At 42.8% G+C, this 21,875-nt stretch overlaps 2 protein-coding genes across 3 annotated transcripts in view; both read right to left on the bottom strand.

Moving 5' to 3' along the window:
• The window catches only part of atr (ATR checkpoint kinase), a 21,237-nt gene extending 15,389 nt beyond the window's left edge, over positions 1-5,848 (bottom strand). Inside the window, exons 1-12 of one of the 2 annotated variants that reach the window (XM_086181873.1) lie at positions 5,689-5,848; positions 5,434-5,525; positions 4,108-4,260; positions 3,154-4,013; positions 2,876-3,018; positions 2,584-2,754; positions 2,339-2,502; positions 1,559-1,714; positions 1,231-1,429; positions 615-871; positions 327-517; positions 93-193 (exon numbers count right to left, since the gene is read on the bottom strand). In XM_086181873.1, the coding sequence (XP_086037999.1) occupies positions 93-193; positions 327-517; positions 615-871; positions 1,231-1,429; positions 1,559-1,714; positions 2,339-2,502; positions 2,584-2,754; positions 2,876-3,018; positions 3,154-4,013; positions 4,108-4,260; positions 5,434-5,525; positions 5,689-5,741 (2,540 nt within the window). In that variant the 5' untranslated portion in view covers positions 5,742-5,848. Of the gene's footprint in view, positions 1-92; positions 194-326; positions 518-614; positions 872-1,230; positions 1,430-1,558; positions 1,715-2,338; positions 2,503-2,583; positions 2,755-2,875; positions 3,019-3,105; positions 4,014-4,107; positions 4,261-5,433; positions 5,526-5,688 lie in introns of both variants that reach the window. The other variant, XM_086181872.1, reaches the window with a different exon arrangement.
• An 831-nt stretch (positions 5,849-6,679) lies between these two features.
• Positions 6,680-21,362, bottom strand: LOC147246326 (plastin-1-like). Its single transcript, XM_086183480.1, has 17 exons — positions 20,950-21,362; positions 18,278-18,607; positions 17,798-17,888; positions 15,487-15,647; positions 15,226-15,355; positions 14,022-14,154; positions 13,461-13,542; positions 12,071-12,236; positions 10,914-11,056; positions 10,718-10,813; positions 10,270-10,471; positions 10,102-10,180; positions 8,384-8,498; positions 8,143-8,276; positions 7,917-8,040; positions 7,225-7,358; positions 6,680-7,108 (listed from the first exon to the last, which is right to left on the bottom strand). The coding sequence occupies exons 2-17, from the start codon at positions 18,281-18,283 to the stop codon at positions 6,970-6,972; spliced, it is 1,935 nt and encodes a 644-aa protein (XP_086039606.1). The 5' UTR covers positions 18,284-18,607; positions 20,950-21,362; the 3' UTR covers positions 6,680-6,969.
• Between the last annotated feature and the right edge of the window lie 513 nt (positions 21,363-21,875).

The raw sequence follows: 21,875 nt of genomic DNA on the forward strand, positions 1-21,875 counted from the left end.
ATAAATGTACTCCAGGAATACAGGAAGTGCTCGCAGCCGAGGCTAATAATAAAGAGGGTATGGGCAGGTGCGCGAAGGAGGGGTGTCCCTACCTGCCAATCTCCCCAGTGGTGAGAATGAGAGTGTTGCGTAAGTCGTCGTCTCTGTCGAGTTTAGCGTTGTTGAATGCCTCTTTAAGACGAGCAACCAGGAGCTGGAGGGGTGAAGACATGAATGATCATTTTGATTCATTTCTCAAAAACACAAAAATAAAACCTTCAAATCTAAAGGCATCTGGATCATATAAGAAAATTATGACCATGTGCGTGTCATGGCTTTTCACTCACATCACTCAGAGCGCCATCTTTAGACGTTGGCTCTGTTAGCAGGAAACGCACTGATTGGCTGAAGTGTGTTCTAACCACTGAATCTGAATCCTGCATTAGACCAACCAGAGCGCTGAGAACCGCCCGGGAGTCGGCGTCTCCAGCGGCCAGATTCACATGCTGGCAGAGGTGAGGTAGTGCTTCTAGGAAAGCTAAGGCATTGAAGTAAATGAGTTCATGGGTTAGTGTTTACTGAGGGGAATGTAGTACTTCCTTTACCATGGAAGAAAAAATAGAAAAAGAAAGCACCTTGTTTAACGCTACTTGGGGATTGTTTTCGGAGCAGAGGAAGGAAAGGTTTGACAGTCGTCGCTCTGAGGAGTGGGACTGCGTTCCCAGCATGCTCTGTTGCAAGGCTGAGGCGGTGGCAGAGTAGCTTGGTTGGACCAGCTGACTCAGTGTGGGTGTCGCTGAGCTGGGAAAGCTGTGAATGGATACAGCTCAGCTGGCCGACAATCCCAGCAAGCTCCTTCTTGACCTGCTCTGAGCTGTCCTCCAGCCTGGGACTGTAAATGTACACCATAAATACATTCATGAATTGAAATCAGCAAAATAAGGAACAACAGTTATTTTCTGTGGATGTGTGTCCCTGTGCACATACCGTATTTGCTTAAATAAGAGCCAAAAGTCAATTGAATCTAAGTATAGGGAATAAGGTGCCATTAGATGCTTATTTCAGTCTGCATTCTCTGCCCCTTCCTTTTTTTGTGTGTGCAACCATTTTCAAAGCCCCCCTCACTATGTGGAACATCTACAAACCGATAATGGTGCAAAAATAAAAGACAATAAAGAGGCTTGGTGGTAAACTTTTCAAATATCAAGGCCTGGCACACTATCTGAGGAGCCCCGGTGTGTATGAACGTACAGCAGAGCGGTGCTGTTGAGGTTCTGCTGTGTGTTTCCCAGATGGTGAAGGAGAAGCGGGAAGGCCCGGACTGCCGCCGCTCTCACATTCTCATCTTGACTCTGAAGAGCTTCGGTAAACACACGCGCGCGCAACGCCTCACACACACCACGACGTAAGAGGGCCAACAGAGACACACAGTCTGCCTGGACCTGAGAGGCTGGAAGACACAAGATTGACATGGATGAAACAGTTCAAAGTTGATGTAATAGCTACAGTATGTGTCCACTGATCTGAGCTCGCTAGGACTTGGTACTTAAAGATATGAAAGTTTTTAATGAGTACTCACAAAAAGTAAAGTTCAGTTGCTGAGCCAAGACCGGCACCCAGGAGGGGAATCCTGAAGCCTTACAGGCTGAGAGAGACTTGTTCTCACACACCCACGGAAGAGACAACAGAGCACACACCAGCTGCTGGAGCCCGTCCTCTCCGCAGCTGCCGCTCACTGCGCATCAACAATACAATGGCGTTATTTCTGGATAAGTAAAAGTTGTCACATCTGTTAGTTTGGAGGGAATATAGACCAGCGGTCATCACACTCTTCCAAGATTTCAGCATATATCACCTCTTACAAAGAAACTTAGGAGTTAGTAAAACCACGAACTCTTTCCAGAAAACATTTTATAATTTGTTAGCTAGTCATCAAAGGAACGACAAGTCAGGAATCTGTATTTGGAAAAAAAAAAAAAAAAAACGGCATCATGTTACTCTGTGGTATTTTGATCTTGGAATTTGTATTCATGTAATCACTGTAAAATTGATATTGCAGTTCCAGAAGACGGCTGTACAGCTCACCGGGCTTTATGCACCCTGCATCGACTACACAGCAGAATCACTTTGCCTCCAAAAACATGTTTGCGACCAAGACGTGACAGCAGTTATATCTCTGACAGGACTTCCACGGGTGCAAGAAAGCTATATGGTCATTTTGTTCAAGGTAAATGACGTAAAGACACAGTGAAGAACCCTGGAGATTGATTTAAAATTTAAAATTGTTGGTGACCACTCATAAAAATAACACAGCAAAAACAAATGAAAAGTGTGTTTGCTTGAGTGTGTGTATCCCTACTGGTCAGGTAGAGGTGACAATCCAGGATTCGAACAGTTGTCTGGACAGCTGACTGATAGTAGCTCTGGTCTGAGACGGGTTTAACAGGTCTTTCTAACACCGTTTGACAACTCTTCAATGTCCTGCCCAGATTCTCAGTGGACAACCAGAGGAGACAAGATGGACTGACGGATCAAACACAAAGAGTGAACACTGCAGATGTGTATTCTCGTCGTGTCATTGTGAATGTGTGTGTGTTGTATCACCTGGTGGGAGACGAACAGAGAGCTGCCAGGTGGAGGATGAGCCCCAGACCCTCTAAAGCAGAGAGAGTCTGCTTGGTCTCATCAGAGTCAGAGTTCAAAAATGTCAGTAACTCCTCCAGCCGACTGCTCACGACAGCCCAAACCTCACAGTGAGTACGCATGTCCGCCTCACTGAGCGAGACAGAGAAAAACACAAAGGTTTGTACATCAGGAAATCGTACGCCATGTGAACTGGAGACAAGAATATTTACAGGACATCTGCTGTGCCGCTTTTGAACATTCGTGTACTCACGGTGATGATGCTTTTGTTGTTTTTCTGATTGAATTGGCACCAGATTTGCAGGATTTCTTGGCAGCTGTCTCTCCATTTTCTAACTCCTGCAGTACCATGGCGGTCTCAGCTTTCAGCGCTGCTTGGAGAAATCCCTCCACACACTGCAAAAAACAAAACAAATCACCATAAGGGATCACAAAACAGGGGAAAAAACAGAAATACAATTAGAAAGGAAATATTAATTGTACTTCAGCTTGATTTTCTGCTCCAATGGTGAGTGCCAGTGTCCTGCAAACCTCTGCAACTTGCTGCCTCCTTAACATTGCGGCACTTTCGTAACCCGGGGCAACAGAGAGTAAGAAGTTGAACAGGAGACACAGAGATTCAGTAACTTCAGCCCCCAGTTTGACTCCCTTCTCTCCAAGAGAACAAACACACTCAAACAACTGCGAGAGGTAGATGGGCTCAAAGTGTGTGTGTGCATCAGCAGATGAGTGGAACACACAACGAGTCAAGTTCAGCAGCTCTCCTTCGTAGAGATCATTTATGTGTGTGTTTGCCATGCATATGTGGGGGTGTGTCTCCAGTAACTGAATGTAGGCTGAGAAAAACTCGTGTCCCTGCATCTCAGGGAACCCTCCCAGCTCCACCAGTCTCCTCAGCATCACCATGGAGATCTTCTTCAGCCTGATGTTTCCGTTAGCCAGAATAGAGCAAGCCATCTCCCAGGCAACGCTGAGGTCACGACGAGACACAACGCCTCTAAGGGCATCAGTTACGACACAGATCGTCACAACAGTCAGAGACTCTAGGGCAGGAGGCGAGGACAGGACGAGAGGAGAAGGGATGAGGTATGAAGAGGCACTAAGAGGCACGATATTGAAGCACTCAAGGGTTACAGGCCATCTACTCTGCAAGTGGACGCCCAGAACGTGTCCTTGACCTGTCAGAGTAGCGACATGAGCGTACAGGATGTTGCTGAGGTTCTGAGCCAAGAGAATAAGCTCCTGTGTGAGGCAGCCGAAGATGAAGGATGCTCTGACTCTGAGAGTGTGCAGTAAAGAACACAGCACAGCAGAGACCCGTTGGTGGATGACATCACAGTCTGGAGCTGCCGCCACGCGCAGCAAACGCACCGCCACCCACTTACTGAAGTCTGTAAGAAAGCACAATGAACACTTATTTCAAGAGCACTTGTAGATTTTTCTTCTCAGAAACCTTAACATTGCAACATTTGGAAAACCTCCTACCAGTGCAGTGCTGTGTGGCATCTGGGTACTCGGCAGGCTGGCAGGCTGGGTTGGCGAACATGAGGGACGATGATTTGATTATATGCTGCACAAAGTCCAACAGCATCACACAGGCTGGCTCTGACGTGGACTTCTTATTCAGCCCAAGAGCAACTGGAAGAACCAGACAACACATTACGTTGGCTCGTGGCTAGCTGTTTGATTTGGGGTGGAAATCACAGGTTTCATAATTATGATCCTCTAATGTTGCTGCACTGCAATTGAACTACAGCTGAAATGAATGAACTCACACACACAACATCATTTCAACTATTTTTGTACATGTCAAATACAGTAGTTATAGGCAGGAAATAACTTTTCCCTCAGTTTAAAATAACGCACACAAGCTATTAGTAGTTAATAGGATACTGGATCTAATATTCAGCATTCCTCTAACTGCAGAAAAAAAATAAACAAATTTTCATATGCGCGAAGCCACGCCTCTCTGTAGTCACCGCTGTGGCTCGAGCAACGTCCACAACACCACCTGATTTGTTACACATCAGGAGTAACAGCCTATCAACAATAATGTTTACTGACAGACTGCCACAGAGGACCGCAGTTCCTATTATATTGGAGTTTGTATCATTATCAATTTTGACGTACAATTTTCATTTGTGCTGCAAATAGAAAATATACCAATTCCAAGTATCCGTCTCCTCGATTGACCGCACCCTGTAAAAACATATTGGTCGACCTCTACAATTATCACCGAAAAGTCCAATTACAGTAGCTACTTGCAGCCAGGTGCATGTTCTCAATATACAAGTCAATAAAATAAAATGAACAAAGACTTCAATAATTAGCCTGTAGCAAGTTTACAATTAAGCCATGTAAGAAAGCACTCTACTGAGTATGCAGACCATGTGAAACAGGAGTGACAATACTTCCACAACCAGATGAGCGCTATTTGTTATTTGACCAATGGCTCAATACGCATCAGTAAAGATAAATTAAAAAAAAAGTTGAAAGTAATTCATATGTGTGCTAATAAACACCAACCCAGCGTGACTACTAATGTAACGAAGTATGACATGAGCTGAAAAACACTGAAAGTAAAACAGAACACTGCACCTTTTGAATAAAGAGGTAAATTGAGATACTAATTCACTTGTAAATATATATAAACACCATTATCAGAATAGTGTTCTGACATTTAATCAACGGAAGTTCTCACTCAAACCGTTAACGAAACAAAAACTTCGACTAAAGTGCAGCAGTTACAATAATGAGTAAAGCCTGTACTAATAATCCTGTGTGTTCTTACTGGGACCGACAACGACTCACCGGCATCCACATCGGTCAGTATCCTGTCAATGAACTGACAGAGGATCTGTCGAGGTTTCTGAACCGCCTGGTCGTATTCACCCGCGCTTGCTCTGCAAATTAACACAGAAAAATACGTCTCATCTTCATATCTACCTGATAAATGAACTGTACACGATTAGCAAGAGGACGCAGTGAGTTGGAACAATTTACTTTCCCATGCCGACACCGTGTTGACAGCCTAGCTTAGCCAACTTTAGCTGGTTAATTAGTCACCTTGCTAGCTCTTGGAGAGCCGGTATCATCGCAGACATCTCCAGCCCTTCCATCTTTACCACAACAAAATATGAATCGCTATTCAAAGAACATAATTCCCACACATCTTCTCAATGAATTCTCCGTTGTATGCAGCAGCACATTTCCGCTGTCAAAAGTTTCGCTCCACAATGACGTTTGTGTTTTGATACGGCACCCACTGAGGGTCATAACACATACATAAACGCGAAAAGAAGCTGCTCCCCCCTGGTGGCAACAAAGCGCAATATTCCAAAACGCCAATATTTAGTGGGATCAAAATTTCTAATTTTGTTCAGGCAATGTTTTGAGTGGGCCGTGTAAATTGTCATCAAGGTGACGATGTTAAAGCCAGTAGATGGTGGTAAGGTAACATATATGCATGCAAACAGCCATTCATCTCAATAGAGGAGGAAGAAAAAGAAATGAACTAGTTAGTTTCTACTTTGTCTTGCAGAAATGTGGTACTTTTATATGACGCACGTATGCGTCACTAACCAGTATGTTTTAGACACTTAACAAATAGGGAGGTGATCGTATTTGCCACGTCATTCAAGAAATGCAGCCACTTTGTTTTCTCCATTCCAAAGTATTTCAAAGCACTCAAAATCACATTTCCAAGAACAACTTACTATTTCCTCATTGACATCCCATAAACTTTCCCATGCTACAAAAAAACAAACCTATCCACATGTGGCTTCTAAAACTAGAAATTAAACTAAGTGGCTTTCTATCTTTTGGAATCACATCAACTTTTTTTGTATACTCATTTAAAATATTGAGAGGGAATTTCACTGTAATCACTGTGTAGACTAAGCAATTCAATAAGACTCTTGACACATGATATCACACATACACACACACACACACACATATATATATATATATATATATATGTATATATACACAAAAGTCATCAGTACATTTAATCATTCATCTTTTTAATAATTAAATAGCAATATTCGATGCTCAACATTTACAGACATACAAAGCTTCCCTTGAAGAAGTAAGTGTACAATTTCTCTGTCCTGCTCTTGTCCTGTTAGATATAAACATACAGCAGAGAAAAATAAGGAGTGTGCTCCTAAAATCAAAGACCAACAGCAGTTTTATTGATGAGATTGGTGTCGTGGATAAAATAACACAGAATTTCCTCATGAGTGAAGTCTCCAGCGAGATTAAAGGTCAAAGAAAAGACTGTGACACGGAAATGTGATGCAGATAGAAACAAATGTATCTTATTTCTCGGGTGGGTTGGTTAATTTAGCGGTTAGCCTTTTTTGAACTGTGGCCCATAAGTGAGGCAAAAAGTGTCAGCACCATCTTGGGATTCACCTCCACTATATCGTCAGGCAGCGCGTAGACTCGAGCTCCAATCTTACGGGCCAACGAGATTGCGTACCTGGAGGGGGAACCGAGTGAGAGAGGAAATAGGAGATCCTGATAAAATCGCACATACAAGCGAATTATATATTTGTCAAAACATTTTAATAGCAGGAAAATAATGTCAGACTTTACTTGGCGTTGTTGAGTTTATCAGCACTTTTCAGTGTTCCTCTGTCTGGTCTCTTCACCATGTCCCACTTAACAGTACCGGGGGCAATGGCGTCGATCAGGTCAATCACTGGCAGACTGGTGCTGATCAGCTGGTCCTGCACAGAAGAATAGCAAACAGGCTCCAGTGTATGTTACAAAACACGTTTACTCAGCTTGAACATACACACGTGCACATGAGAGCGACGGGAACTCGTGTCACGTAAATTACACGTGTGTCTGGTGCATGTAGCCACAGAGATACTGCGACAACACAACCACAGCAAGCAGCAACTGTAATTCACCCCTGTACAGATGCTACCACCTGCTGGCAAATGTTCAACAAAGACACACAAATTTGGGGGATTTGGGGAAATTTTGGATTACATTGGACAGTGTGTTTATGAATGGACAGAATGTTTTTAGGCAGTTTTGCTGCTCCTGTTTTGGGTTTTGTGGGGTTTTTTTGTTGTTGTTTTTTTGCTTTGGCTGCTGTTTGCCAGCAATTGCCGTTAGCTTCAAGCTAAATATATGTGGCTGGCGCTTTCTGCTAACAGGAGTCACAAAGAAGTGGTGCAAGAGGGATAAAGGTCTCCATGAGCTCAAGATATCAAGTTGTGTGGGAGAAAATATACTTTTTGGATGAAGTATTTCTTTAAATCCTGACTTCAACACACCTTAAAGCTGCTGATCTGTGAGTCCTTGCGTTTCTGGCTCAGCGTGGAGTTGACCCAGCTGAGGATGATATGATCTCCAACCTTCTCTCCATCACCCAGATCTGATAACACCAGCACTGTGTACCTGAAGCAGCAGGGGGGGATAACTGAAACTGAGCAAGCGGCACTGACAAAAGAAAGAAAAACGCAGTGACAATAGACTGAAACAAGTCCGGCTCCTGCCTACCTCCTCAGCAGCTGCCAGACCAGTGCCAAGGTGTGCATGGAACTCCCCTCATTCAAGTTTTCTCCTCCAATCCCGACCAGAGAGAAGTGAGCCGCTTCCCTCCCCAGTTCCACAGCGTAATTACAGTTCTCCAACTGCAACACGCAACAAAAAACCAAAACATAATGATACACCCTTTTGATTGAAAACCAGAACCTGCCTCATCAGTGTTGTACTTCTGCTGAATATTTGAATATAGTACCTTCTTCATATTGGTGCCCAGGACAGGATAAGGAGGGTTATTAACTCGCTTCCAGTCCACAGGCACATTAACCTTCTCATAAAGCTGCAGAATCACCAAGCCATCGCAAAGGTCACTGTGGGACAGAAACACACAGACACCCTGTAAATATAATCACCATCTAAAGAGCCGGACACAAATTTTGGGATTATGCACGCAGAGCCTCACAGATTCGGGTATAAATCATTTACCATAAAGATAAAGTTATGTATCACTTAACTCGAAGCGTAAGACTGAATGTTGTGCAAGCTGATTACAATATTTTCCCCTTCATTTTATTTACATTTCCCCACCAGATACACTTTGACACTGAGAGATTATCATTATCAGGTTGAAAAAAGAAGTTACAAAAGTATGGGAAGAGAAACGATCACACAATTAAAGTAATTACAGCTATAAACGTCACACGAGGTGGTTCAAGGTCTACTCCCTGAGTTTATTATCTCCGGTGATTACGTTTTCATTGCTGTTTGTTTGACTTTGAGCAGGACCACGCAAAAACTAGCAGGCTGATTTTCATTAAACCGGCCTATTTATCAAATGTTGGGGGAGATTCAGGATGGTTTCGTTCACTTTCTTCTACTTTTTGACATGTTTATTCATTTCTAATTCATCCTTTAAATCAGGGCTGAAAACACTGCTGTTTACTGCAGCCTTCTTATAGTATTGATTCGGGATTGACGGATTGATTTAATATTGATTTGTCTGCTGTCGAATTGATTTTAAATGATTTTTGAATGTTTTAATTCATGTTTTCGATTGTAAACTGATTCTAACTTTCAATGTCTCATTCCCTCTGTAAAGCACTATGAATTGCCCTGTGTATGAATGGTGCTATACAAATAAATTTGCCTTTGCCTTTGCCTTTGAATGCCTAAAATCTGGCCTGCTTGCAGTGACTTGTGCTCCTAATTAAAGGTGATGTCAGAGAGGGATATTGGCAGAGGTCTGACCTTTGAGTTTATCATTTCATGTAGCAAAGAGTTGATGATTTCATCCCTTGTCTCTCTGTCAGAATCATTTCAAAAAAACAAAACAACAACAACCTACCAGGCAGTTAACCGTCATACTTGCAAGTATTAAGCAGCTGTTTGTTTTTTTTTAAATTTTGTCTCAGTTATTGCAAGTTTCCATCACATTTAATCATCCCCATCCTGTTTTTATTTAATTAAACGAAAAGTACTGAGTATTTCAGTCCTGGTCGATAAAAAGTTTTTGACGTTTTAATTAAGCTTCTGTTTAATTCTTTGGGTCACCATTAATGTGCCCTTTTGGGTTGTTGGAGCAGCTGATTTTGATTTAGTTTCATTATAAAATTGCTGATTAGTCACATTTTAGTGACCTGATTATTGTAAGTCTACTTTTCATCTGTGAAATTAACACTACTGATTTTTATTTTTTTTTTGGCACACTGGTCTTCGTGGAGGCGTTTTCTGTACACACAGCCTTTCGAAGTTAATGAACTATTCATATAGCACTTTTCAAAGGAACAACCTCACAAAAAATGCACAAAATACAAGACAGATACAAAATATGAAAACTAAATGTTGTAACTGAGCAACCAAAAAAAATGGATACATAAAAATAAGTGTGAAACTAATGACAGGTCAGTCCATAAGAACACGTGAAATAAATGAGCCAAACACTGTCATAGTCTATGGTAAATGCTGACAGCGTACCAGTAGAGGTGGTTGACGTACGGAGCGACGCCCAGAGAGTTGATCCAGTTGCGAAATGTTTTCTCTTCTCTTGTTTCACCTGTAAAGATGCCAAGATATGAGAAACACAGCGACGTCCTCGCCCGGCTGATACACCTACGGCACACGTGGACTCATGGCCGCCCTCACGCTCTATGTTGGCGGCCTCGATGCTGTTTCCGTTGATCCGAGCCCTCTGCAGCGAAGGATGCATGTTAAACAGGTTTGCCACGAACGCCAAGTTGAGTTTGCTGTTTCCAGATGTGACATCATGAGGAGAAACAAACTGTCTGCAGTCCAGCCGGGCCGCCTGCCTCAGCATCAGCTCGGCCCTCTCATCCAGATTGGGCTCCTTTATCGGACACAAGAACAGACTCATTGAAGACCTGGCAGAAATCGACAGGAGGCTCATTCTTTTTCTCATCTGCACTGTAACTTCAAGGTGCAAAGATCAGCTACAAAAATGAAATAAGCAACATTGTACCAGCAACTTTTTCTATTTTTTTCCTTTTTTTTAGTTTCTGATTCTCATTCATCGTTCCTACCCTGTAATTTGTTCTAAAACAACAACAACAACAACAACAACAAGCTGACTCACGTTCAGGCCGTTCATATCTATGTTGACACCCATTCCATAGTCGTCCTCTTCTTTGGGGGCGATCTGGTCCAGCAGGTAGAAATACGCCCGTGAGTCCTGTACGGTCAAAAAGTGTCAGTCACAAATTGGACTGGATTTTGAGTGTGTGTGTGCGTGTGTGTGTGTGTGCGTGTGCGTGCATGTGTTTTATGAGCACCTTGATGTCTTCGCTAAAGTCGTGGATCAGTTTGGTCCCTGCGTTGCGTAGATGGTAATTGACCCAGCGGAGCAGCGACTCTTCTGGGGAGAGAGACGTTGGATGGTCCAGATGTTCTCCCTCAGCCAGGAAGGAAATCAGACCTACACAAAAACACAATACTCTTAGTAATCCAGATGTTTTTACATTTTGCTCCCATAAACCACTCCAGATTTAAAACTGCTGACATTCTCTGTGTTGCACAGGCCTCCATTATTTTTAGGGCAACACACAACACGAGGGGTAGATTCCAGTTGATGCTTAATGAATTGTTGGTTAATTAATGTGTATGGTAATCATTTACTAACGTATCTCTGTGAACTTTACAGGTAGCAGCAGCAGATAAACGCAAAAACCGAGGGAAGTTGGGGTGGGTTTGGAGTCTCTGTAAGGATCGCGTTGGGATTTAATTGTGGCCATTTAGTTTTGGACTCTTTAAATTGTTAGTTGAAGCGACTTTGATAGATCTTAGCGTTCCTTATTTTGCTTTAGTGTGTTTCTGCTTCAGTGTTTCGGATCTTAGCTTCTGTCAGTTCCTGTTTCATTTTGACGAGCACATGCGCCGCGATGTTACTTCAGAAGTCTGTCAGCTGGTCTGTTAATCAGTCCTCATCAGTCACTGCTCCCTCCTCCAATCAGCTCCCTCCCTGTCCTCGTGTCCTTTCACCGGGCTCCCTTTGCATTAATTATCACTAATAGAGTTTGTATCGAAGTTCAGTTTCTCGCGTCAATCTTTGTCAACTTGTCTGTTTTGTTCTTTAACACTGCATCAAAGGGCTTCGTGGGTTCCGGGTATTTAGTTGATTTGATTAGTTAAACTTTTGTTTGTTTGTGTTTAATAAACCTTTGAGATATTTGCATCCTAGTTCCCGGATGTCTCTGCATGTGGGTCCTGATCCACAGCATCACAAAGACTAATGACTGACCATCATTAATGTGCCTTTCGTGGAAAATGTTACCGGTTTTTAGCAACACGTTAATGAACTGGAGTCACGTTCAGGGCTTCAAAGCACGGCTGGCTACATCCGCTCATCATATTGGTTTTGAGATTATGGTGGTTAGTGAGGGTTAAGAGTGTATATATCGCTGTGTGTGAGTGTGTGTTTGTACATTCTGACCTTCGTTCCTGCTGATTTCTATGTCAGCGAAGAGGCCAACTTTGATGATCTGCCAGAAAAGTCCCAGGACCAGATGAGGTTTCCCAGCCATCAGATCGTGAGCGTCGATATTCACCACCGTGCAGCCGATAGCTGAGGCGGAGTTCAGGGCGAGCATCAGGTTCTCCTGAAAATGCCAACAAGTTGTCCGTCAATGTGACAAATCAGATTTACGGACCGGCGATTGTCAAACATCTATTGAGAAAGAAATGACCCAATTAGTCAGAATGCTTTTATCTAAAGGGATAGTTCACCCAAAAATGATAAGCTGTCAGTTGTCAAGTCATCATCTAGTTAGTTAGTTTAGTTTAGCTGTCCTATATAGGAAAATTTACCTCACAATTCCGTACAGCTTGGGTGCCAAACCCAACATGTATACACTTACCCCACGGATACAACATACCTTCGCCACACACACAAGAATTCTGAACACATAACATACAGTAAGACACACAGGACAGGTGTCACAGTAATCTCCCAAATAACCAAAGTGAATGGAGATCCATTTTTAAGCCTCAGTAAATCCACGACGACCATCATTAGCATGAGCGTGAGTAGATTATGACTGAACGTGTGTGTTCATTTTTGTGTGAGCTTTCTCTTTAATCATTAGGAGTAGGAGGCAATTACAAATTCACAGGAAATATAAAACAAATATTTTAAAAGGCTGTTTTGAACATTTTATATTATGTGCTCCTTTACAAGGCGGCACGGCGGTGCAGTTGTTAGCACTGTCGCCTCACAGCAAGAAGGTTCCAGGTTCGAGCCCCGGCTCCAGCACAGGATCTTTCTGTGTGAGTCTCCATGTTCTCCCTGTTCCTGCGTGGGTTCTCTCTGGTACTCCAGCTTCCTCCCACAGTCCAAAGACATCAAGAGGGGACGAGGCTGATTGATACTCTAAATTGACTGTAGGTGTGACTGTGAGTGTGAATGGTTGTCTGTCTCTATGTGTTGGCCCTGTGATGGACTGGTGACCTGTCCAGGGGGAACCCCTGTCCAGAAACAGCTGTGATTTTCTTAGTTGACATTTGTGTTATTTAGTATCACAGCAGGGCCACAAGTGGTGTGATTAATGGGTTAAAAAAAGGCCAAGATGAGTAAATCCTCCCGCTGAGATAAACTGCTTTTTAAGGACTTTAATCAAGTACTTCACAACCTCTTGTCTTTATGAGTAGTTACCTGAACCCAATTTTATTTATTTCTTCATTTAACGCATTATTTAACTTTCTGCAAGGTCTTGAAATGGGGTAATTAACAGCGTTATTCCTTTAATTGATAGTTCATCTATTACAGTTAGCTTAGTCGCTAGCATGCAACAATGCTACATGCAGCATAAGCTAAAAAGACTCACCGACATTTTGAAGGTGGTGAGTTTCTTGGTGTTGATGACTCTTTCATCAATGGTGTCAGGTTGTGACAGGTTGATCATTTTGCTGAATGGGGAACAAGAACAATAAGCGGGTTAGACAATGAGTTTTTCATTGAATTCAAATTGTCATTTAAGTTGCGAGCAAGTGCTTCTTAAAAAATTGAGAGAAATCCAGCATTCGTGAAAACACTTCACGGAACACGGTCCAAAACTGAAGGCAGGAGACCAAGAGTGAAGTTCAACAAACCAAACTGGATGGTGACAATACTAATAATTAGTTATATGGTCAAATCTTTCTCATTGATTGATCCAACCTATTTATCATTTAAAAAAAGTCTAGTTCGTGGTTGTTTTCTGTTCTTATTTGCAAGGAAGAGTTGTAATCAGTGCCTGTCAAAGAGAGGATAGTGATAGTGTTTCCTCGCCCACCTGGATTGAACCTGCTTTTATCAAACTGTCAGTCAAGCTTATCAGCAAAAATAACTCTTGCAATGGCTTGGGTGTGTGTGTGTGTATTTGTGTGCGTGCACGTGTATGTTTTACCATAACAGGATGCCATCACGGACAGAAGTGAAGAGGCTTTCATCGTCGGGGTTCATAGGCAACAGGTGTTCACAATCCGGGTCTTTGGCCAAGGTTTTGTTAATCCAGTTGACAAACGCCACCTTCTCCTCATCTGCGCGCGCGCACACACACACACACACACACACACACACACACACACACACACACACACACACACACACACACACACACACAGGTCCTTAAACCTACATTCCAAGAATCTTTAAAGACCTTCTCTGCTTTTGAAAAGGACTTAACATGATATAATGTTTCTTCTTCATTCTTTCAAAGGTGCGATAGAGGACGATATTTGGCAAAGTGTCAGGGAGAAATTCAGGATGTCCTCAGAACCTGCAAAGACCTAGAACACGTTCTCAGAACATTCTGAATGCTATCCTTTAATTCCTCCAAACACTGTCCCCCAATCTAGAACTTTGGAAACTTTACAACATACCATCCTTTTTACAAGCTGAATAGTTCATAACATTCTGGAAACATTTTAAAACGTGTGAAGGACGTCGTCTTGGAATGTCTCTTCTTCAAAAGGGAAAAGGATGTTCTGGGAACACATAAAGACCTCAGAAATTCCCCTAAAATTCCCATAACATTCTTAATATCCTCCTGTTGTTCCACAATCAATGCCCCCTAACCTTAAAAGAACTTCAGCAGGGTCGTGTTCAGAGTATTTTAGGAGGTGTTTCCTCTGAAACGATTCTAAAAGAATGTAGAAAACCAAAGGGCAAAGTTTCCTTCACATCCTCTCTTGCAAAGTGACCATTAATAAACCAAGATGGATGCTCTCCTTGGGTCACTGAGGGATATTTACAGGGCCTTTCTAACCAAAAAGGGATGTTTTGAGAACATCTTCAACCTCATAATCATGCCATATGTATTCCACTTATTCTTATGTGACTCAAAGGGGCCCGCACATCGTCATCTCATTTGAAAGAGCCTTAAGGGCTGATAGAGTGGAAGTGGGAGGAAACCCTTAGAGAACCCTTAGAGAACACGGAACCCCCAGAACATCCCTCCTTAGCTGGAATCTTAAAGATCACCAAGGATTTGCTTTGCGGATGCTAAGTTCTGTCACTGGAATGTAAAGCAACAACACAAAATGTTAGAGAACCATAAATATTCACATATTAGGTCACACAGGCAGTGATGAAGAAATGTTCTCTCGCACCAGAGTAGGAGTGCTGTGTTCCCTCGCTGGAAATTCCCGATACTCCTCCGAAGGAACGGATTCCATCTTTCCTTGTGATGGTCTTCCTGAACGTCTCACTGAACTCTTTACTCTTCAGTTCTTGATAGATCTTGACATAAACCCACACACACACGCACAGTGTGTTATTCTGTGTTGAATGTATTCATTCAAATGTTCTCGTAGATTCATTTTCTTGCCAGAGAAGGAACAAAGTCATCAGAGCTGAAAACCAAAACTCACACAAACAAACTCCTCAAAGCTGATCTTCTCATCCTTGTTGGTGTCTCCGGCGATGAAGGTTTCAATGATTTCTCGCACCTTGTATCCGGGCAACGAGAAACTGGCCTCTCTGAAGAGCTCCTGAAGCTCAAAGTCGCTCACGTAGCCGCTGTTATCGATATCTGTCCAAACACACACAGAGGCAGCCGGTCAATTTGCTTCACAAATATTAATGTGAGACTTGGGAGCCAAGCGGTTCTTCGTCGATATGATCCACAGATGATAAGAGAGTCTGGCGATGCTTCAATAAAAGGTTTCTAGTTTTGTAATGATTTCATACAAGCTGAAAATAAAAACAACACACAATTTGACTGATCGGAAGTGGATACCTCCACCAAGGTTGGCAAGGTTATCTGTTCCTCAGCAGGATTACGCACGGACACTAAACATGGCGGAGGGATGAAGAATGGAGTAAAGTGAAGTAGATTTTCATTTTGGGGTGGATCAGTCAGAGCGCCACCTTGTGACAACAGGAAATGCCATGTTTTTTTACCCTTTGACATCCTCCTTCTAGTGGTTCGTCAAATTTGGATGTTGGTGATGAATCACACTCTAGGTTTTTGTTAAATGGTGTTACCATGGTGACGTGTCACATTGCCTGTCAAATGTAAAATGACCTACAAGAACACTGTAATGTACTTTCCCGTAGTTTCTTATTTAAAAAAAAAAAAAACAGTACTAAAGTAGTAAAGTTTTAGGCAGGTATGAAAAATTGCTGTAAACTGATGGAAGTGTTAATAGTTTATTTTAAACAAAATGCAATGAATGAACAGAGGAGGAATCAAAATCAAATCAATATTCGGTTTGACCACCCTTTGCCTTCAAAACAGCATCACTTCTTCTGGGTACACTTGCACACAGTTTTCGAAGGAACTCGGCCGTTCGGTTGTTCCAAACATCTCGGAGAACGAACCACGGATCTTCCGCGGATGTGGGCTTCTTCAGATCCTTCTGTCTCTTCATGTAACCCCAGACACACTCGACGATCCTGAGATCAGGGCCCTGTGGGGGCCATGCCGTCACTTCCAAGACTTCTTGTTCTTCTGTACGCTGACGATACTTAATGACCTTGGCTGTATGGTCATTGTCCTGCTGCAGAATAGATTTGGGGCCAATCACGCGCCTCCCTGGTGGTACTGCACGACGGATAAGTATCCGCCTGGATTTCTCAGCATTGAGGACTCCATTAACATTGAGGACCAAATCTCCAACTCCATTTGCTGAAACGCAGCCCCAAACTTGCAAAGAACCGCCACCATGCTTTACTGATGCCAATTATTGTCCCGCTCTCCAGCGAACAAACTGCCTTCTGCTCCAGCAAAATACTTCACATTTTGACTCATCGGTCCAGAGCACCTGCTGCCATGTTTTTTGCGCCCCAGTTCCTATTTTTTCATGCATAGTTGAGTCGCCTGGTCTTGTTCCCGTGTCGGAGGTATGGCTCCTTTGCTGCAACTCTTCCATGAAGACCACTTCTGGCCAGACCTCTCCGGACAGTAGATGGGAGTACCTGGGTCCCACTGGTTTCTACCAGTTGTGAACCGATGGCACTGCTGGTCATCTTCCGATTTCGAAGGGAAATAAGCTTGATGCATTTTTCATCTGCCGCACTAAGTTTCCTTGGCCGACCAATACGTCTACGATTCCTCACCGTTGCCCGTTGCAAAAGAGCTTAAACTGCACATCTTGAAACCCCAGTCTGCTTTGAAATATTTGTCTGGGCGAGACCTTGCTGATGCAGTAGAGCTACCTCGTGCCTTGGAGCTGTGATCAGTCTTGCTGTGGTGTCTGCCCCCGTGACATGAGACTGTCTTCCACAACCTCACCTTGGGAGCAGACTCTGGCTGTTCCTCGGCCACAGCCGTTTCTATTTCAGTTAATGACTGTGTTTCAACCTACATGCGACACTGTCGAGCCATAGCACCTGGTTGGTATAATAATATCATAAAAAAATAAACAATCTGTTTAGATTTTTGAGAGCATTCTTACGTTACAGACTTTTGCACGGTACTGTACATCTACAAACAAGGCATCCATGCTGTATTTAAATTCCTTAATAATGCTGATCATTCATTAATCAAATTTGGCAGCTCATCATCACACTACATCAACAACATATGCCAAGTATGTGCTCTCCACAACCCAGCAATAAAAATATCTCTCATAGAGTCATGCTTTATGACTTAATGGCTCATCAATACAACGGAAGTATTGACTCAAGGTGTGTGTGCGCGCACATGTGTGCGTGTGTGTGTCCAGTGATAAAACTGACCAATTTTACTGAAAGCTTCTCTAAGATCGTCCAGGTCTTCTCTGGAAATCTGTGTGATATAATTCTCCATCGTAGCTTCGGCTTGGCGTACCTGAAACACACATCACACGCTCTCAGTCACACCGGGCATAAAGTGAACGCTGTTTTTGTATCAAATACGTCAGAACTTTCGGGTTAGGGTTACGCTGTCGCTGTAAATACACAAATTAAAGTCATCTCAGCACAATTAAAGCGGAGCTTGACCAGAGAGGTGCTGTAAAGGCAGAGTCAGGTGTTTTATTTCTGGAACTTTTCCAAATGAGCTTTGTGACTCGACAGTAATGCAGAAAACACATCGAATGTGTTTATCATACACAGGCGTACTCACACACTTTTAAGTTCCTCACACCCCCCCCCCCCCGAAGTCACAGTACTTTTTTTTGTTGTGTTTGCGTTTGTGATATTTTGCTTTAGAACTGAGCTGAGATGAAAAGCACATACCTTCATAGGAATCCGTGTGCCTTCAGTTGTTCCTGTCCAGGTTTCGAAGCCTATTGGTGTGGATCCCTCTGTCCAGGGTCTCGTTCTTCAGCGATGAAGCTGGATCCCCCTAGAGAGAGGCTGGAGAACTGGTTATCTCTCCAAGCAGGAGTCATTCAAGAGAGGCAGCGAGTGAACCTTTGGTCTGCCTGTACTCTGAGACAGGCGTAGTCTGACAGTTAACATTTAACGCCCGGGCCGTGTCATCCGTTTAGTGTCCTTCGAGAGATGATCGTCTGTTCGTCTCCTGCAGCCAATCAATTCTGAGTCAAGACCTCATACGCGCCTTCCCTGCAGGAGAGAAAGCATAAAACCCTGAGCACACACAGCTTGTAGAGACCGAAGATGAAAACAAATCTGTTCAGGATGATTAAACAATATAGGTGGTAATTTAGCCGTATTTACACATCATCACATGTTGAACCTCCCATGCAGGGTTATTTATTGAGCTGCGCACAGATTTAGTCTTTTTACAACCACTAACTTAAGCCTGAGCCGTGATGATAAGCTCAGCCACATGTTTTAAAGGAACAGTCTGGAAATGTTTGTGAGGGAAAAGCTTATTAACCTTCTTGTTAGAAGATTAAGAACATTGCCACAGGGACACACAGGAGTATATCTTAATAAAAGCATCCTGCAAGAATGATACCCCACATCAGTTTTTGCCACAAATTAAACTAATATGTCATGAGCTTTTAAAGTGGATGCAGATTTTGATCTTTTTTTTTTGGGGGGGGGGGGGGGTTCAACTTCATTTGACAGCTGGCAGTGGGGAAAGGACCAGAAACAGGAGTGGAAACGGGTGTGACAAGAAACAAAGGTCATGGCAAGAAGTGAACCACAAATGTTGCTGTTTAATAACTCCAGGATAAATAAACCCTGTTCTGGCTTTAGCTTCCAAGAGTCAAATCCATTACAAAAAAAAAAAAAAAAAAAATTTCAACTGAGTGTGTTTAATTGGGGTGTTGTATGGTACTTGTACATAGATTATGATAGGGTAGAAATTTCCAGCCATCATCAGTCGAGCTAGAACGTATCATCCATGAGATATCGACATATTATCACTATTGCTTACACTTTTAGAGCCCCCCCCCCCCTTGTTTCCCCCCAAATTTTCATGGTATTTATCACGGGGATGGATTTGAATCACACAAGTACTGCGTCATTGGACCCGCCCTCCCGTCACGAGTTCCACCTGTGTTGATTGCACCGCCTGTGCCCCGTCAGCATCCCGCCTCGTTCTCCGGTGTTGAATCATCTTACTAAAGTTACTTAATTTATCTGCAATAACTGAACTGCTCCCGATAAAGGGGCGTGGCATGTAAAGGTAATGACGTCTCATAATAATGCATATTTTGCGAGGTCACACAACCAATAGCTCCGCCCCTTGAGGAAGACGGCGCACAAGTCATATTAGACTAATATAGTTTGATGACGTAAGGTGAGTGGCGTGGCTTTCAAAACTTGAGACTTTTGACCTAAAAGGGAGTTTTATGGTTCTTTTTTGATGTTGTAACAGTTAAAAAAAAAGCACTTTTAAATCTACATCTCCAGAGACAGCTCACATCGGTTGATAGAGGCAGTAATTTATACACAAACAACGATTCACGCCACCTGATGGGCACATTTAGCACTCTGGCTAAACATGTTTAAAACATGAGGCCCGTGTTTAACCGCAAAACTCGCCCGGTTGCTACACAACGGCGCGTAACTTGAGGCCGGCAGTCAACTGCATCACTAAGGCGAAGCTGCTCCCCTTCACCACCGCAGAGCTACGGCCAGACTTCATCCCAGCACCGATCCATGAGCCCCGTGGTCTCATTATGTTGTAGATTAAAAAGCACAACTTGGTATTTCCAAATATTTGAGTTACTTGTCCGTAGGAGAGAAAACTGACTGAATTCACATCGAGTGTCATGATAGTGAACACTGCATCTGCCTCTTGTTTGAGATGCGCAGTCCTCGTCACTTCGCCAAGTGTCGCGTGTCAAAAACAAAAAGCCAAACTAGGCCTTCGTCTCCCTGTCCAAGAAAATGTTCTTCTAGAAATCTATTTTTTTGGGGGTAATATTTTCCAATTTCTTCATTTCCTTAACAACTGACGTTAATAGAAAACAAAGTTATTGTTAATTGCAATGATTCTATATCCGCTAGTAGTTTTCATCCAATTATTTTTATTTTCACTGAAATATTTTCTTTTTCTAATTGCTGAGAGTGTTTTCCCATCGTCATTACAGATAATGCCTGTTCCTAAATCAGTGACATTTGACGTGTTTAGGTCAGGAATCCTCCGGACTGCATCTTTCCTCGACTGTATTAGAGTTACGATTTCATTTTATTTTGAAAAGAAAGAACTAAATTAAGACGATTACGTTCGGTCCCACTAAGGCTGAAGGATTTATTCCAGCTCAGGCTTCAGAAAGGCCTGGTCAGTGTAGAAAAGCAGCTTGCTGAGGACCAGTTTGAAATTAATTCCACTTTTCCAGCTTTCATAAGAATTTCTACTTCTCTCTCTCTCTCTCTTTCTCCTTCTTTCTCTTCCCCTCAGTCTCTATTCACACCTCAGGAAGTCCCATCCTACTTCAAATTAAGGCTCAGACCCGCATGACAGAAATAATGAGGACATTTCCTACCTGGACTGTCACATCTGAACGTTTCCTTCCCATCTGCCCGGCAGGAGGTTTCCATCTTTTCTTTTCCATTCAGGTCTTTTCTTCCTCGGACACCTGATCAGTCTGGTTTCACTCTGAAGCTCTGAAGAGGTCCTCTCCGGTTACTCTCACCTTTCTCATTGCTGCTCTCATGCAAGCGCTCCACGTCCAGCCGTCGCTGCACCACCTGTAGGTTTGCTCGTTGACCCTGACCCAGGATCAGCTACTGGTTTGAAAGTTTAACACTTCATCAAAGACTTTCTCGAAGCCTCCTGCATTATTCACTGAGACCACAGGACACATGCGCATGAACCCTTTGGTGCACAAATAGAGGATAAGGAGTGGAGGCAGGTTTATTTCCTCCAGCTTCCAACAACCTTTACACAAAATATGATACGAACATTCGCTGCCTTTATGGGCTTGTTGCTTCGGAATTTTTCTGTTGCTGGTATTTGTATTAAATACCTGGAATGTTAGATTCGAAGGACTGATGCTAAGGATCCTCCTGACAATGTCAGAATAATGTCAGAAGGCTTAAATACAGCAGGCAGGTGCCGAAAACCCTGGTCAGTGCTGAATAGCCATTGTGAAAAATCTTCAAATTAAAAGTAACTAAATCTATCATATAAATCCAGTGTAAGAAGCACAAGTATCTCATTATTGTACTACATACTAAGTGTACTGAGTTACTTTCCAACTCCAATAGGTATCTTCTAAAACCAAAACACCCTCTTTGTGCTCATATCCCTCCACTGAAGTTTAAATGAGTTTCTAGAAGAAATCGCAAGCCATTCTTTGGAAAAATAAAATAGTCCCTAATTATTGGCATGATAATAACTAGGGTTGTTTATCCCATTCCTTCTGAAATAACAATTTAAACTTGTGATATTATCGTTTTACAATCAGAT

Source organism: Aulostomus chinensis, chromosome 17 (genome assembly GCF_037954235.1).
Source record: "Aulostomus chinensis isolate RoL2024-O1b breed Wild chromosome 17, RoL_Achi_v1.0, whole genome shotgun sequence".
Classification (NCBI taxonomy): Eukaryota; Metazoa; Chordata; class Actinopteri; order Syngnathiformes; family Aulostomidae; genus Aulostomus; species Aulostomus chinensis.

Coding starts and splice junctions, on each gene's coding strand:
- LOC147246326 (XM_086183480.1), bottom strand. Junction 11,057..12,070: donor AGAAATCAGCAGGAACGAAG/GTCAGAATGTAC, acceptor GTTTTTGTGTAG/GTCTGATTTCCTTCCTGGCT. Junction 10,814..10,913: donor ACTTTAGCGAAGACATCAAG/GTGCTCATAAAA, acceptor TTGACCGTACAG/GACTCACGGGCGTATTTCTA.